The 16,639-nt window shown below is 45.6% G+C and overlaps 1 protein-coding gene across 3 annotated transcripts in view; it reads right to left on the reverse strand.

Moving 5' to 3' along the window:
* msh3 (mutS homolog 3 (E. coli)) overlaps positions 1 to 16,639 on the reverse strand; it is a 378,564-nt gene that overhangs the window by 246,418 nt on the left and 115,507 nt on the right. For all 3 annotated transcript variants that reach the window (XM_038805383.1, XM_038805384.1, XM_038805385.1), the window contains exons 9-11: positions 12,003 to 12,115; positions 3,915 to 4,029; positions 49 to 133 (exon numbers count right to left, since the gene is read on the reverse strand). In XM_038805383.1, coding sequence (XP_038661311.1) covers positions 49 to 133; positions 3,915 to 4,029; positions 12,003 to 12,115 — 313 coding nt within the window. The remainder of the gene's footprint in view (positions 1 to 48; positions 134 to 3,914; positions 4,030 to 12,002; positions 12,116 to 16,639) is intronic.

The following is a 16,639-nucleotide window of genomic DNA, read 5'->3' on the forward strand; positions in this document are numbered from 1 at the left end:
ATTGTTACCAGATGTGATCTGTCACTTCATGTGATTCTTTACTCATACCTGGTTTTGTAAAATTTCCAAGTTCTTCAAGGTTGTTCCATTGATGGACATGCGGGTGGAGTCCTGAGAGAATTTGCTCAACTTGCTGGAGGGGGTTATAAAAAAAAGGTGCCTGCATAATTACTGAACACACAGAGAAAAATCCAAATATGCACATCATTCCTCAGTTATCTGGTCGAACACTGGAACTATTAATGCCGTTGCTTTGTTTGAAAATACTTTCCTTTGACCTTACTGTGCCCTTCTTTTCTCATAAGTAGATCAAAAGTGACAAAACCCAAAATGAAAACAGAAAATGTTGGAATGATGCAGTAGGTTGGCTGCATTTGAAGATGACAAATTAATTAAGAATTTCAGGGAGAAGAACTCTCATCACTGATAAGTTCCCAGCCAAGATATTACCTCAACTCTTCTCTTCAGATGCTGCCCACCTGCTGTACATTTCCAGAATTGGCTGTTTTTATTCTCTCAGACACTTGTTTACAGTTCACCAAGTGTCCGGGAGGTCTGGCACGCACAGAAACCCAGCTCCAGTTTTAAAATCCTCCAAGCCAAGGCACGCTGCCAAGAAATTCACCCAAGGCCACTTCTTTGTTTGCCCAGCATGGTGTGTGCCCTTCCTCCCCATTTACCAAAGTCTGGGCAGCAGGGCAAATTAAAAAACTGCAGAAGGTCTCCAAGTATACACTTGGGCAGCCGCTGGAATTCAAAAGTTAAAACCATATGGTTAAAAAAAAAACTGCAGCTCCCCAACGAAAGAGTGCCATCATGTTTTCCATCTTGCACATTTTATAGTTCATACATATTGCTTTTTATTATATCATGTTCTGGAGGATTACAGCCCTGCTATTCCATGCTCACCTCCACAAGTTAAGCTAGTTGCAGAGTCACAATTCTACCCAGCCTGCAATATTCTTTTTCTTTTAATTATTTCATGGGATGGGAGCTTCAATGGCAAGACTAGCATTTGTTGTTGACTCCTAATTGCCCACAAGAAGCAAAGACACATTCCTGAACCGCTGCAGCTCATCCGATGTAGATACACCCATACATAGTCCGATAAGGGAGGGAATACCAGGATTTTGACCCAGCGATAATGAAGGAATGGTGATACATTTCCAAGTCAGGATGGTGTATGCTTTGGGAGGGAGCATGTCTGTGGTGGTGTAACAACGCATCTGCTGCCCTTCTCCTTCCACATGGTAGAGGCTGTGAGTTTGAACAGTGCTGTCAAAAGGAGCCTTGGTGAGTTGCTACAGTGCACATTGTAGATGGTGCACACCGCTGTTACTGGGAGCCAGTAGTGAAGAGAGAGCGAATGCTTAAGGTGGTGGATGGAGTGCTGACCAAGAGGACTGATTGGTCTTGGCTGGTCTCAAGCTTTTGTATATTGTTGGAGCTGCACCAATCCAGGCAAGTGGAGATTACTCCATCATGCTCTTGATTCATGCTTTGCAGATGTAAGGCAGGCTTTGGGGAGTCAGGAGGCGGGTTACTCGCCACAAAATTCCCAGCTTCTTGTCTGCTCTTGCAGTCAGTGTTTATAGTACAGTTGAGTTTCTTGGCAATGGCAACCCTCCAGGACATTGATGGTGAGGGACTCAGCAATGGTAATGAGGCAGAATGTTAAGGGGAGATGGCTGGATTTTCTATTGTTGGAGATGATTATTGTCTGGCATTTGCATGATGTGAATGTTACTCGTCACTTATCAACCCAGGCCTGAATGTTTTCCAAGGCTTTTGGGTGATTTTGGACCCAGACTGCTTCACTATCTGAGGCGTTGTGAATGGAGGTTAACACGCTGCAATCAGTACCCAATTATTTTTTTCCAATTAAGGGGCAATTTAGTGTGCCCAATCCACCCACCATGCACATCTTTGGATGTGGGGGCGAGACCCACGCAGACACAGGGAGAACGTGCAAACTCCACACAGACAGTGACCCAGGGCCGGGATGGAATGTGGGTCTTCAGCGCCCTGGCAGCAGTGCTAACAACTGTGCCACCGTGCCACCCCAGCAAACATCCACTTCTAATCTTATGTTGGAGCGAAGATCATTGATGCAGCAGCTGAAAATGGTTGGGCCTAGAACATTACATTGAGGGACTCCTGCAGTGATGTCAGAGGCTGAGATGACTTATCCCCAACAACCTAAACCTTCTTCTTTGTCCGAGGCATAGTTGTAATGAGTGAGTTTTCCCTCGGATTCCCTGAGCTGTGCCAAGCGGACCATTGACTGCAAGATTACAGATTAGCAACATTTTCTTTTTTAGATGAAAATTCAGGACAACTGTTACTTATTAAATGCAGTAGAAGTCCAGAACCACTATGCACTATTTCAATTCTCTTCAAAGATCTCTGCTAATGGCACTCATCTACAGTGCTTTCAAGTGTGTAATATATTAATTCAGGAACAAAAACTAAATTTAAAAATTGCTAACATTCATATTGCATCTTTAATGTGGTAAAATTAAAATCAGACAGAATTATTACTTGCCTCAGAGCTTTCTCACACCTTCATTACTTTGATTAACAAAATTGCTGCACTGTAGCAATTAATATTCGCGTGCGCGGGGGGGGGGGGGCAAGAATTGGAGTTCAGACCACGATCAGATCAGGAACGATCTTATTAAATGGTCTTGACTGAATCAGTTCTGAATATACCCTGAAAGTATAAAACTGCAATCTTTCTACTCACCAATGTATGCCAAATCAGCTGCTTTAAAAAAAAAAAAATTTGAAGTTGTTGAACAATAAGGCAACAACCTTGGAGGGATTGGACTCAGAAATAAGGGGTGAGGGTAGCTGTAGAAATCCATGGCTGACGCCAGCTCTCCACAGCCTCTCTCATGTGGCCAATTAAAAATTCTTCACATCTACGCCACAGTGAATCTGATCTTTTCTTACTGGCACATGCACACAAACTTTCCCACGTGAATCACTGGATAGTGAGTGCTAACTCTGGTTAATTATTATTTTTGCTGCCCACCTCTGAAGCGCAGAAACGGTAGCACAAGTGGATAGCACTGTGGCTTCACAGTGCCAGGGTCCTAAGTTCGAGTCCCTGCTGGGTCACTGTCTGTGAGGAGTCGGCACGTTCTCTCCGTGTATACGTGTGTTTCCTCCGGGTGCTCCGGTTTCCTCCCACAGTCCAAAGACGTGCAGGTTAGGTGGATTGGCCATGATAAATTGCCCTTAGTGACCAAAAAGATTAGGAGGGGTTATTGGGTTACAGGGATCGGGTGGAAATGAGGGCTTAATGTGGGTCGGTGCAGACTCGATGGGACGAATGGCCTCCTTCTGCACTGTATCTATGTTCTATGTTCTAAACCACTGCCGCTGTCGTTCTATCACATAACACGGTCCAACCCCAGATTAAATATGGAGTTTCCATGGATGGGAAGGATGGGTAAATATACCACTCAGTACACTTAACAATTCAGCAGTTAGGGAATTTTATCATAGACTGTCATAGAATTTACAGTGCAGAAGGAGGCCATTTGGCCCATCATGTCTGCACCGGCCCTTGGAAAGAGCACACTACTTAAATTCACACCTCCACCATGTCCCCGTAACCCGATCTAACTTTCTTTGGACACCAAGGGCAATTTAGCATGGCCAATCCACCTAACCTGCACATCTGTGGACTGTGGGAGGAAACAGGAGCACCAGGAGGAAACCCACACAGACACAAGTGCAAACCGAGGCTGGAATTGAACCGGGGACCCTAGAACTGTGATCCAGCAGTGCCACCGTCCTGCTTTTAAGCAGTTGCAAAAGTGATCCATGTGCAATGTGCTCAAGTGTTTTTGTGAAGCTGAAGGGAAGTTAAAACACAACACAGATTTGTAATTTCCTGAGCTTACCTCAAATTATGTAGAATCTTCTCCAATTTGAATTCGGAAAGATATTTGATGACTGCTGCCAGACATGAAATGACCGGCATCTCCAAATTTAATATTATTGATAACTGTTGAGATGCTACAAAACAAAAAGTAGGTTCTTCTGCACAAGCGTATTAAAAACACACAAAGCTGAAGATCATCATCAATAGCTGCAACATTCGTCCCCCTCCCCTCCAGTCATCAGGTTAAAAAAAGGTTAAAAACTAGTGTTGCTCCCTCAGTGAAAGAGTAGCAACGGAACATAAAAATCGTACAGAATCAGCAATTTATTATCGGAGGGATACTCAAATACACACAAGAAAGCTGCTCTGCCCACCATTCATTATGATCATCCAACTCGTATCCCGATCCCTACAGTGCAGCAGGAAGCTATTCAGCCCATCGAATCTGCACTGACCATCTGAGCAACCCACCTAGGCCCAATCCTCCACCCAATCGCTGTAACTCCACTTAAGAGGCATATCCACCTGAGCTACACATCTTCGGACTATGGGAGGACACTGGAGCACCTGAAGGAAACCCATGCAGACACGGAAAGAACATGCAAACTCCACTTAGACAGTCACTTGAGGTCGGAATCGAACCCAGGTCCCTGCTGCTGTGAGGCAGCAGTGCCGCCCTCCCCCTCCATACCCCCATAATCCCGTGAGCCCCAAGAGCTCATAATAAGAATCTTTATTGCCACAAGTAGGTTTACATTAACACTGCATTGGAGTTACTGTGAAAATCCCCTAGTCGTCAGACTCGATGGGCCGAATGGCCTCCTTCTGCACTGTATGTTCTATGTTCTTATCTGTAAATTTGGAAATACTACATTTAGTTCCCTTGTCCAAATCATTAATATATAATGTAAACAGTTGGGGTCCTTGCACAGATCCCTGCAGTACCCACTAGTCACTGCCTGACAATCAGCAAAAGACCTATGTATTTCAACATTTTGCTTCCTGTCTGCTAACCAGCTTTCTATCCATCGCAAGACACTACCCACAGTCCAATGTGCTTCAGCATTACATATTAATCTGCTGTGGTGGACCTTGTCGAAAGCCTTCTTTCTATAAGTCTAAATGAACCACATCACCAGATCTCGCTGGTCAACTCTACAAGTTACATCTTCAAAGAATTCCAGTAGATTTGTCAAGCATAATTTCCCTTTCATAAATTCATGCTGACTTTGTCTGATTATACTGCTGTGCAATGAAATCCTTGATAATGGACTCAAGCAACTGCGCTACTACAGATGTTAGGCTCACTGGTCTCTCGTTCCCCGTTTTCACTCGACTTCCCTTTTTGAATTGTGGGCTTATATTAGCTGCCTTCCAATCTGTAGGAACCATTCCAGAGTCCAAAGAATTTAGGAAAATTACCTCCAATGGATCTACTATTTCTAGGGCTACTTCCTTAAATACTCTGGGATGAAGATTATTAGGCCCTGGAGATTTATCCACCTTCAATCCCATTAATCTCCCTAGAACTATTTCTCTACTAATACTAATTTCCTTCAGCTCCTCACTAAAACGTGTTTCTCAGAAGATCCAGTACATTATTCATGTCTTCCTTTGTGAAGTCAGAAGCAAAAGTAAGAATTTAGTTCCTCAGCCATTTCTTTGTTCCTCATTATGAATTCTCTTGTTTCTGACTGTAAGGGACCAGATTAGTTTTTAATCAATCTTTTTCTCTTCACATACCTATAAAAACGTTTACAATCAGTTTTTATGTTCCCCGATAGCTTACCTTCATTTTGTATTTTCCCCTTCTTAATCAATCTCTTGGTCTGTCTTTGCGGGGCCTGTTCCCTAGTTAGGTTCCTCAACGTATTGGTCCACAAAACCATCCCATATACTCTCCAGAAATTTCTCCTCCATTGTACGGTGACTAATTTGACTCACCCAATCTATATGCAGGTTAAAGGTCCCCCATAATCACAGATGTTCCTTGCACATGGATCTCTGATTTCCTGTCTAATGCTATTCCCAACATTACCACTGCGATTTGGTGGTCTGTATACCACCCCTACGAATGTTTTTTGTCCTGTGGTGTTTCCTAACTCAACCCATACAGATTCCACATCGTCTGTGCAAAATATCTTTCCTCAATATTGAATCAAAAACAGATTCCATAATGCAATGAAATAATATTCCCCACCTACACTCTTCAGCAATTCAAACTCGGCTTGTTATCCTTTATGGATAATCTGCTAAAAACTTCATAAACATCAACAGCTTGCATTTTTACTGTCGCTAACATGGAAAAACATCCCAATATGCTTCTCAGGGGCAACATAATAATCCACCATTTTCAATAAAATTGGAATTCAACAAAAATCTGGAATAAAAAGTGCAATGATGACCATTATCATAAAAATCCATCAGGTTCACTAATGTCCTTTAGGGAAGGAAATCTGTCATCTTTACCGGTTCTGGCCTGTGTGTGACACCAGATCCACAGCAATGTGACTGACTTTTAAATGCCCTCAGGGATGGGCAATAAATGCTGGCCCAACCAGCGACACCCACATCCCATGGCCAAATTTTTAAAAATTAGTGATATTATTCTGCCCTGAAGAATAGTAGGAAAGCAAGCGGTGTAAAGTAGAACGTAATGAGAAGGCAAGGTTTAGGCAGCCAAAACTTTGAAAATACAATTGAAATGATTCTTAAAATTGTAATCTCCACCTCCCATCTTCTCATCCCTGTCAACTAGAGATATTCACTCTTGTGCTTGTGCTTTAACACAGCGAGTGTTGGCATCGTAAAAGATTCATTTTTCATTCACTGGGTCCAAATTCTATAGGCCCTTCAAACCTCATTAAAACTTGCCCTTTACATAAAACTTTCCCACCCAGTCCACAAACACTCATTTGGCTTTGTCCTCACTTAAGGTCTGTCCATCTTTCAATATCAAAGCTACTTCTGGCCGCTTTTGTTCTTTGCTAACTACCTATAACCCCCAAATTCCTCAGTATTACCCCTGGCAGAAAAAAAACAACTTCCTGACAGCACTTTCTCACTAATTCAGAATACTTTCTGTTGATGGCAGAAATGGCTCAAACAATTGATGACCTTTAGCTTAATGAACTGCATCTTTTTAAAATGGGATGTGAAGCCCTTTGGATTTAATAACCTTCAATATACTGCTTCTCCCTGCACAAACCAGAAGCAGTGCAAGGGCTATTTAAGTTCATGGACATGACTCCCAAGTGGCAGCACGTGCAACAACCTCATTAGCACTCGTACTGCGATCATTCAATTGCTCCATTGTTCTTTATTGAAAGATGGATTAGCATTTATTATACCGTAGTAACAATAATGATGCATTTTATAAAGAGGTTTGAAGAACTGAAATAAATAGTATTATCAAACACCGTTAGCGCCAATTTTCTTAGATCCTAGGAACACAAGTCAAATGAGAAAATACACTGACCGTATTACCAACGATGAATAACAATTTTGCAAGCATTCATCCATTCAGATCATGAGTTGAGTTTTTATAACAATATAAACACTTCTCTGAGACTCATCCTGCAGTGCAAAGTCAGCAATTCAAAAATATATCAGCCACACCTTGCTCTGCCAAGGAGGGCAAAAAGGGGACATGAGATTGTCTTGGCAGATAAGGAAAAAGAAAATCCAAGAGCTTTCACATATACTTAAAGGGTAAAAGGGTGACTAAGGAGGGGGTAGGGCCTCTTAAGGATAAACAAGGTCATCTATGTGCAGATCCACAAGGGATGGGAGATCCTAAATGAATATTACTCGTCAGTATTTACTGTTGAGAAAGGCACGAATGTTAAGGAAATAAAAAGTAATGTATTGAGTATGCATATTATAGAGGAGGTGGTGTTGTAGGTATTAAAAAGCATCAAGATAGATAAATCCCTGGGACCTGATGAAATGTATCCTAGGATGTTGTGGCAAGCTAGGGAGAAAATTACCGGACCCCTAGCTGAGATATTTGAATCATCGACAGCCACAGGAGAGGTGCCTGAAGATTGGAGGGTAGCAAATGATTGTGCCCTTGTTTAAGAAGGGCTGCAGGAGTAAGCTTAGAAACTACAGAATGGTTAGCCTTACTTCTGTAGTGGGTAAATTGTTAGAAGGTATTCTGAGGGACATGATCTACAGGCATTTAGACAGGCAAGGGCTAATTAGTGAAAGTCAGCATGGCTTTGTAAGGGGAAAGTCATGTCTCACCAATTTGATTTGAGTTTTTGAAGGGGTAACGAACAAGGTAGATGAGGGCAGTGCAGTCGACATTGTCCACATTAACTTTAGCAAGGCCTTTGACAAGGTGCCGCATGGTAGATTGTTGCAAAACATTAAATCTCATGGATTCCAGGGTGAGGCAGCCAATTGGATACAAAATTGGCTTGCAACCGAAGCCAAAGGGTGTTTGTGAAGGGTTGTTTTTCAAACTGGATGCATGTGACCAGCGGTGTGTCTCAGGGATCAGTGCTGGGTCCACTGTTATTTGTTATGTATATTAATGATTTGGATGAGAATGTAGGAGGCGCGGTTAGTAAGTCTGCAAATGACACTAAATTGGTGGCATAGTGGATAGTGAAGAAGGTTATACAAGATTGAAACAGGATCTTGACCAATTGGGCCAGTGGGCCGATGAATGGCAGATTGAGTTTAATTTGGATAAACTTGAGGTGATGCATTTTGGTGGATCAAATCAGGGCAGGACCTACTCGGTCAATGGTAGAGAGTTGGCGAGAGTTACAGAACAGAGAGATCTAGGGATACAGGTTCATAGCTCCTTGAAGGTGGAGTCGCAGGTGGACAGGTTGGTGAAGAAGGCATTCAGCATGCTAGGTTTTATTGGTCAGGATATTGAATACAGGAGTTGGCATGTCTTGTTGAAGTTGTATGAGACATTGGTAAGACCACACATGGAATACTGTGTTCAGTATTGGCCACCCTATTATAGGAAGGATATTGTTAAACGAGAAAGAGTGCAGAAGAGGACGCTACCAGGACTTGATGGTCTGCGTTATAAGGAGAGGCTGGATAGAACATAGAACATTACAGCGCCGTACAGGCCCTTCGGCCCTCGATGTTGCGCCGACCTGTGAAACCACTCTAAAGCCCATCTACACTATTCCCTTATCATCCATATGTCTATCCAATGACCATTTGAATGCCCTTAGTGTTGGAGAGTCCACTATTGTTACAGGCAGGGCATTCCACGCCCTTACTATTCTGAGTAAAGAATCTGTCCTATATCTATCTCCCCTCAATTTAAAGCTATGTCCCCTCGTGCTAGACTTCCCCATCCGAGGAAAAAGGCTCTCACTGTCCACCCTATCTAATCCTCTGATCATCTTGTATGCCTCAATTAAGTCCCCTCTTAACCTTCTTCACTCTAATGAAAACAGCCTCAAGTCCCTCAGCCTTCCCTCATAAGATCTTCCCTCCATACCAGGCAACATTCTGGTAAATCTCCTCTGCACACTTTCCAATGCTTCCACATCCTTCCTATAATGCGGCGACCAGAATTGCACGCAATACTCCAAATGCGGCCGCACCAGAGTTTTGTACAGCTGCAACATGACCACATGGCTTCGAAACTCAATCCCTCTACCAATAAAAGCTAACACACCATACGCCTTCTTAACAACCCTCTCAACCTGGGTGGCAACTTTCAGGGATCTATGTACATGGACACCGAGATCTCTCTGCTCATCCACACTACCAAGAATCTTACCATTAGCCCAGTACTCTGTCTTCCTGTTATTCCTTCCAAAATGAATCACCTCACACTTTTCTGCATTAAACTCCATTTGCCACCTCTCAGCCCAGCTCTGCAGCTTATCTGCTGGATATGCTGCACTTTTTTCGCAGGAGCGTGGAAGGCTTATGCATGGTCTTATAGAGGTCTACAAAATAATGAGGAGCATAGATAAGGTGGATAGTCAACATCTTTTCCCAAAGGTAGAGGAGTCTAGAACCAGAGGGCATAGCTTTAAGGCGAGAGGAGAGAGATACAAAAGAGACCAGAGGGGAATTGTTTTCACACAGAGGGTGGAGTATCTGGAATGAGCTGCCAGAGGCAGTGGTAGAGGAGGGTACAATGTTTTCCTTTAAAAACGTTAGACAGTTACATGGGCAGGGTGGGTATTGAGGGATATGGGCCAAATGTGGGCAAGTGGGACTAGCTTAATGATAGAAACTGGGCAGCATGGACAAGCTGGGCTGAAGGGCCTGTTTCCATGATGTAAACATCTATCAATCTATGACTCTAGACTCTAATTATACTTTGAACATGGAGATTCAGATGATCCAATTAGACTGCTGGGAAATGTTTGCGAACTCACTTACCGTTTAATTTTCATTCAGGTTGCATTGTGAGAGACTGCTTCATGGAAGTGATCTCATCCCACTTGGCTATAGCTCAATACGGAATCTAATTACCTGAAGTGTGACATTGCCTTTGTGGGTATGAAATTGCAACCAATACAGAAATAATGGTAGTACTGACTATTTTGATGCCTCCTGGCCAGCCTCCATGCTTGCACCCTCCATAAACGTGTGCTCATTTTGTACCCTGCTGCCTGTATGTTAACCTCATATCAAGTTCCATTCACCCATCACCCCTCTACTTATTGACCTACATTGGCTCCCAATCCTACAAATGCTTTACTTTAAAATTCTTATTTTAGGACTCCCATGCGGGAATCCCAACGATTTGCAATTTGTTTTTCTTTATAAATTTAGAGGAACATTTTTGTTTCTCCAAATATGGGGCAATTTAGCGTGGCCAATCCTACACTGCACATCTTTTGGGGTTGCGGGGTGAGACTCATACAGACACCGGGAGAATGTACAAACTCCACATGGACAGTGACCCAGGGCTGAACTCGGGTCCTCAGCGCCGTGAGGCCACAAGTACTAACCACTGCGCTGCTGTGCCGCCCAACAATGTGCAATTTGTAAGACCATGCGGGAAGACTGCTAAACCACAAGAGTGACAATACTGATCAGTAGGTATCTTTATGTTAAAATAAACTTTAAACACAAAATCAATCACATTAGCAATTAGTAATAGCTTTCCCAATAACGTTAAAATAGTTCTTAAATGAAAAGAAAAAAGAAAAAAAACACCTCAACTCTATCTATACCTGCCATTCTATATTCCAACTCAGTAACCTGATACAGTTCAAATGTCACTTATAAATAAAGTTAACAATCAGGGTTACTTGCTTCTCTGTATAGACCTTTGGAGAGAGAACCCCCCCCCCCAACCCTTTCAGAAACAACCTGAAAACCTTTCTGTCGTCAGTCTGAAATCCAATGGCAAACTGCAAAACTATAGACAGACCTGGCTCCTCCCATTAATTACACCATCTGCGTCCCAAGCATAAGGCATTCTCTAGTCTGATAGAGGGAACGTGCCCAAAATGGGACTTTTTTCCCCATTAAAGTTGCACCCATAATACCTAACAATTTCCTATAGTCATCACACTTACCCTTGTTTTCAAATTCCTCCATCATCTTGCCCAGTGCTATCTCAGTTTTTTCTAACCTCCAGCCCTCAGCTCTCTAAAAATCTCCAGTTATCGTTACTTGCACAACCCCGATTTTTGTTGCTCCACCATTACCAGCCTTCAAATGTCTATCCCTAAGCTCCGGAATTCCCTGCCTAAGCCTCTCTGTCTCCACCTCTCTCTTACATTTCTCAAAACCTACCACTTTGACCAAGCTTTCAGTCAACTGGGCAAATCTCATTTTGGTTGTCTCATTGTCAAATGTTGCTTGATATGGCTCCTCTGAAGCATCTTGTAATGCTTTGCTGAATTAAAGTCGCATAGAAATGCAAATTACAGTTGTCAGTATTCTACGCAAGTAAACCTGCATGTCTACCATTCCCTGTTGCTAAGCATCTCTTAATGACAAAGAAGCCAGTAAATAATCTTTGATTGCAAAGGTATGTCCTCTAGTTGAGAGGTCCCACAATCAGTATTTTAATGTACAGAAGACCAAGCGGCTACTGACTGACATCAATATTTCTTTGACAGAAACTTTCTTCAAAAGATGTAATGGACGGTACCTGAAAGATCAGAATCTTCGTGTGTATAAAACTCAGAGGTCAACTGGAAAGCATGACTATACTCAAAATGGATACCGTCCATACGCTCAACACGAATTCTGTCGTCACGTAAACTGCAAGAGAAGAAATTTTAAATGATAAGCTCCATCTTTATTAAATCAACTAGGTGGTTTGATACATTAAAAAATCTGCACAAAGGAATACAGTATTTGAATACCAATGACAGGCCAGGTTTGTTTCAATTTGGCAACTCTCCAGTGAGGAACACAAAGAAACTAAAAGGGCTCTAAATGTCATGCTTCAAACACAAGAGCCTCATGGCTATATCATGAATGCCATCCGATAACCAGGGAGTGGCGATTCTGGTGGGGAAAAATGTGTTGTTTGAGGCATCGGAGGTGGTGGCGGATAAGGGGGGTAGGTATGTTATGGTTAGGGGCAGGCTACAGGGAGAGAAGGTGGTACTGGCTAGTGTGTATGCCCCAAATTGGGACGATGCGGGCTTTATGAGGCGTATGTTGGGACTGATCCCGGATCTGGAGGCGGGAGGTCTGATCATAGGGGGGACTTTAATACGGTGTTGGATCCTTCACTGGATCGGTCCAGCTCTAGGACGGGTAGGAGGCCGGCGGCAGCCAAGGTACTGAGAGGGTTTATGGATCAGATGGGTGGAGTGGATCCATGGAGGTTTGTAAGGCCGAGGGCACGCGAGTACTCTTTCTTCTCCCACGTACATAGGGTCTACTCTCGGATAGATTTCATCGTGGTGAGTAAGGGACTGATTCCGAGAGTGGAGGAGGCTGACTATTCAGCCATTGCAATCTCCGACCACGCTCCGCATTGGATAGAGTTGGAGATGGGGGAGGTGCGGGACCAACGTCCGTTGTGGTGGTTGGATGTGGGGTTGTTGGCGGAGGAGGAGGTGTGTAGGAGGGTCCGGGCAAGTATTGAGGGGTACATTGAGGTGAATGATACGGGGGAGGTTCAGGTGGGGATGGTCTGGGAAGCCCTGAAGGCAGTAATTTGTGGGGAGCTGATATCCATCCGGGCACACAGGGAGAGGAGCGAGAGGAGTGAGAGGGATAGACTGGTGGGAAAGATGCTGGAGGTGGACAGGAGGTATGCAGAGGCACCAGAGGAGGGGCTGTTGGGGGAGAGGCGCAGCCTGCAGGCTAAATTTGATTTGCTGACCACTAGAAAGGCGGAGGCACAGTGGAGGAAGGCACAAGGGGCAGTGTACGAACATGGTGAAAAGGCGAGTAGGATGCTGGCTCATCAGCTCCGTAAGCAGGATGCGGCTAAGGAGATTGCTGGAGTGAGAGACAAGAGTGGGAATGTGGTGCGGAAGTGGGTAGAGGTGAATGAGGTCTTCAAGGACTTTTACGGGGAACTGTACCGGTCGGAGCCAACGGGGGAAGAGGAGGGGAATGGAGAGGTTCCTTGACAGGCTTTCTTTCCCGAAGGTGCAGGAGGAGAAGGTGGAGGGGCTGGGTGCGCCGATTGAGCTGGAGGAGCTAGTTAAGGGGATCGGGCAGATGCAGTCAGGGAAGGCACCGGGGCCGGATGGGTTCCCGGTGGAATTTTATGAAAAGTTTGTGGACTTAGTGGGCCCCTTGCTGGTGCGGACACTCAATGAAGCGTGGGAAGGGGGGACTTTGCCCCCGACGATGTCGCAGGCGCTGATCTCGTTAATTTTAAAGAAGGACAAGGACCCCCAGCAGTGTGGTTCATACAGGCCCATATCTCTCCTCAACGTGGACGCTAAGGTGCTGGCAAAAATCCTGGCCGCCAGGATAGAGGACTGTGTGCCAGGGGTTGTGCACGAGGACCAGACAGGTTTTGTGAAGGGAAGGCAGCTGAACAAGAATGTGCGGAGATTGCTGAATGTCATCATGATGTCGGCGATTGAGGGGGAGGCAGAGATAGTGGTGGCGCTGGATGCGGAGAAGGCCTTCGATAGAGTGGAGTGGGGGTACCTATGGGAGGTGTTGGGGAGGTTTGGATTTGGTGAAGGGTTCATTAGATGGGTGCGGCTGCTATATGAGGCCCCGATGGCGTGCGTGGCCACGAATAGGAGGAGGTCGGAGTACTTCCGGCTTTACCGAGGGACCAGGCAGGGTTGCCCCCTGTCCCCCTTGTTGTTTGCACTGGCAATCAAGCCGCTGGCGATGGCGTTGAGAGATTTAGAGAGGTGGAGAGGCTTGGTGCGAGGTGGAGAGGAACATAGGGTGTTGTTGTATGCCGACGAACTGTTACTGTATGTGGCGGACCCGGTGGGAGGGATGCCGGGAGTGATGGAGTTGCTAGCCGAGTTTGAGACCTTTTCAGGTTATAAATTAAACTTAGGCAAGAGCGAGGTGTTTGTAGTGCACCCTGGAGATCAGGAGGAAGGAATTGGTAGGCTCCCGCTTAGGCGGGCAGGGGAGAGCTTTAGGTACCTGGGGGTGCAAGTGGCCAGGTACTGGGGGACTCTCCACAAGCATAACTTTACCAGACTGGTAGATCAGATGGAGGAGGAGTTCAGGAGGTGGGACATGCTGCCATTGTCGTTGGCGAGGAGGGTACAGTCCGTCAAAATGACAGTGCTTCCAAGGTTCTTGTTCCTTTTTCAGTGCCTGCCCATATTTATCCCCTGGGCCTTCTTTAGGAGAGTGACCGGCAGTATTCTGAGCTTTGTGTGGGCACATGGGACTCCGAGAGTGAGGAGGGTGTTCCTGGAGCGAGGAAGGGATAGAGGCGGGCTGGCACTGCCCAACCTTCTGGGGTACTATTGGGCAGCCAATGTGTCAATGGTGCGTAAATGGGTGATGGAGGGGGGAGGGCCGGCGTGGAAAAGAATGGAGATGGCGTCATGTAGAGGTACGAGCCTGGGTGCCATGGTAACGGCACCGTTGTCGCTCTCCCCTAAGAGGTTTACCACGAGCCCGGTGGTGACGGCGACCCTAAGAATCTGGTGACAGTGGAGACGGCATCGGGGGGAAACAGGGGGCTCGATGGAGGCTCCACTGGGTGGCAACCATCGGTTCATCCCGGGGAACACAGATGGGGGATTCAGGGGGTGGCAAAGGGCGGGCATCAGCAAATTGAGGGATCTGTTTATTGGCGGGAGGTTTGCGGGACTGGGGGAACTGGAAGATAAATTTGGCCTTCCCCAAGGGAACATGTTCAGATACCTGCAGGTAAAGGCGTTTGCTAGGCGACAGGTAGAGGGATTCCCTTTGCTGCCCTCGCAGGGGACGATGGACAGAGTGCTTTCGGGGGTGTGGGTAGGAGAGGGGAAGGTGTCTGACATCTATAAGGTAATGCAGGAGGTGGAGGAGTCGTCAGTGGAGGAGCTGAAGGCTAAATGGGAGGAGGAACTCGGGGAGCAGATAGAGGACGGGACTTGGGCGGAGGCCTTGGAGAGAGTCAACTCTTCCTCCTCATGGGCGAGGCTTAGTCTCATCCAATTTAAGGTGCTGCACCGGGCCCACATGTCCGGGACTAGGATGAGTAGGTTCTTCGGGGGAGAGGACAGGTGCACCAGATGTTCGGGGAGTCCTGCGAACCACACCCAGCACTGGAAGAATTCTGGAAGGGGGTGGCGGGGACGGTGTCGAGGGTGGTTGGATCCAGGGTCAAACCAGGGTGGGGACTCGCGATTTTTGGAGTTGCGGTAGAGCCGGGAGTGCAGGAGGCGAAATAGGCCGGTGTCCTGGCCTTTGCGTCCCTAGTAGCCTGTCGAAGGATTCTGTTACAATGGAAGGATGCAAGGCCCCCAAGCGTGGAGACCTGGATCAGTGACATGGCGGGATTTATAAAATTGGAAAAGGTCAAATTTGCCCTGAGAGGATCAATACAAGGGTTCTATAAACGATGGCAGCCTTTTCTGGACTTCCTGGCTCAGAGATAGGTAACTTGGTCAATGGCAGCAGCAACCCGGGGGGGGGGTGCATTATTGTCGTGTTTATTCTGTAACTTTATAGTGTGTTCATTTGCGTTGTTGTTAAAATGCTGGGTTGTTCATGGGGATGGGGCGAATGTATATGATTGTTAATATTATTGTTATTTTCGGTATTTTACTAAGGTTTTTACTTCGGTATTATACAATGTTGTATAAAATCAAAATTTTTCAATAAAAATTATTTTATTTTTTTTAAATGAATGCCATCCGATAACCCATTTGTATCCACAATGCAATGCAGCTGTCTATGATCTAAATTCACATTTTTACACTGCGGAATGATTCAACATTGCGGAGCATGCACAAAATATACATAAGCAGTGATCTTAAACCTATCTGGATGTTGTATGTTGAGTGACACTGTGGATCAGTTGGTAGCACTCTTGCCACTAAGTCACAAGGTTCTGGGCTCAGGTCCTACTCTGGGGGCTTGAAGCAAAAATCAAGGCTGACATTCTAGTGCAGCACTGAGGAAGTGCTGCCCTGCCAGAGGTGCTGTATTCCATCAGCCTACTGTAAAAGATCCCACTGAGCTATTTCAAAGAACTGCAGTTGAGCTATTGCTGGTAGCCTGGCCAATATTTATCCCTTAATCAACATCGGGGGGGGGGGGGGGGGGGGGGGGGGGGGGGGGGGGGGGGGGGGGGGGGGGGGGGGGGGGGGGGAAATCACCTGGTTATCATCACATTGCTAC

This window comes from Scyliorhinus canicula, chromosome 8, assembly GCF_902713615.1.
Source record: "Scyliorhinus canicula chromosome 8, sScyCan1.1, whole genome shotgun sequence".
Taxonomy (NCBI): domain Eukaryota; kingdom Metazoa; phylum Chordata; class Chondrichthyes; order Carcharhiniformes; family Scyliorhinidae; genus Scyliorhinus; species Scyliorhinus canicula.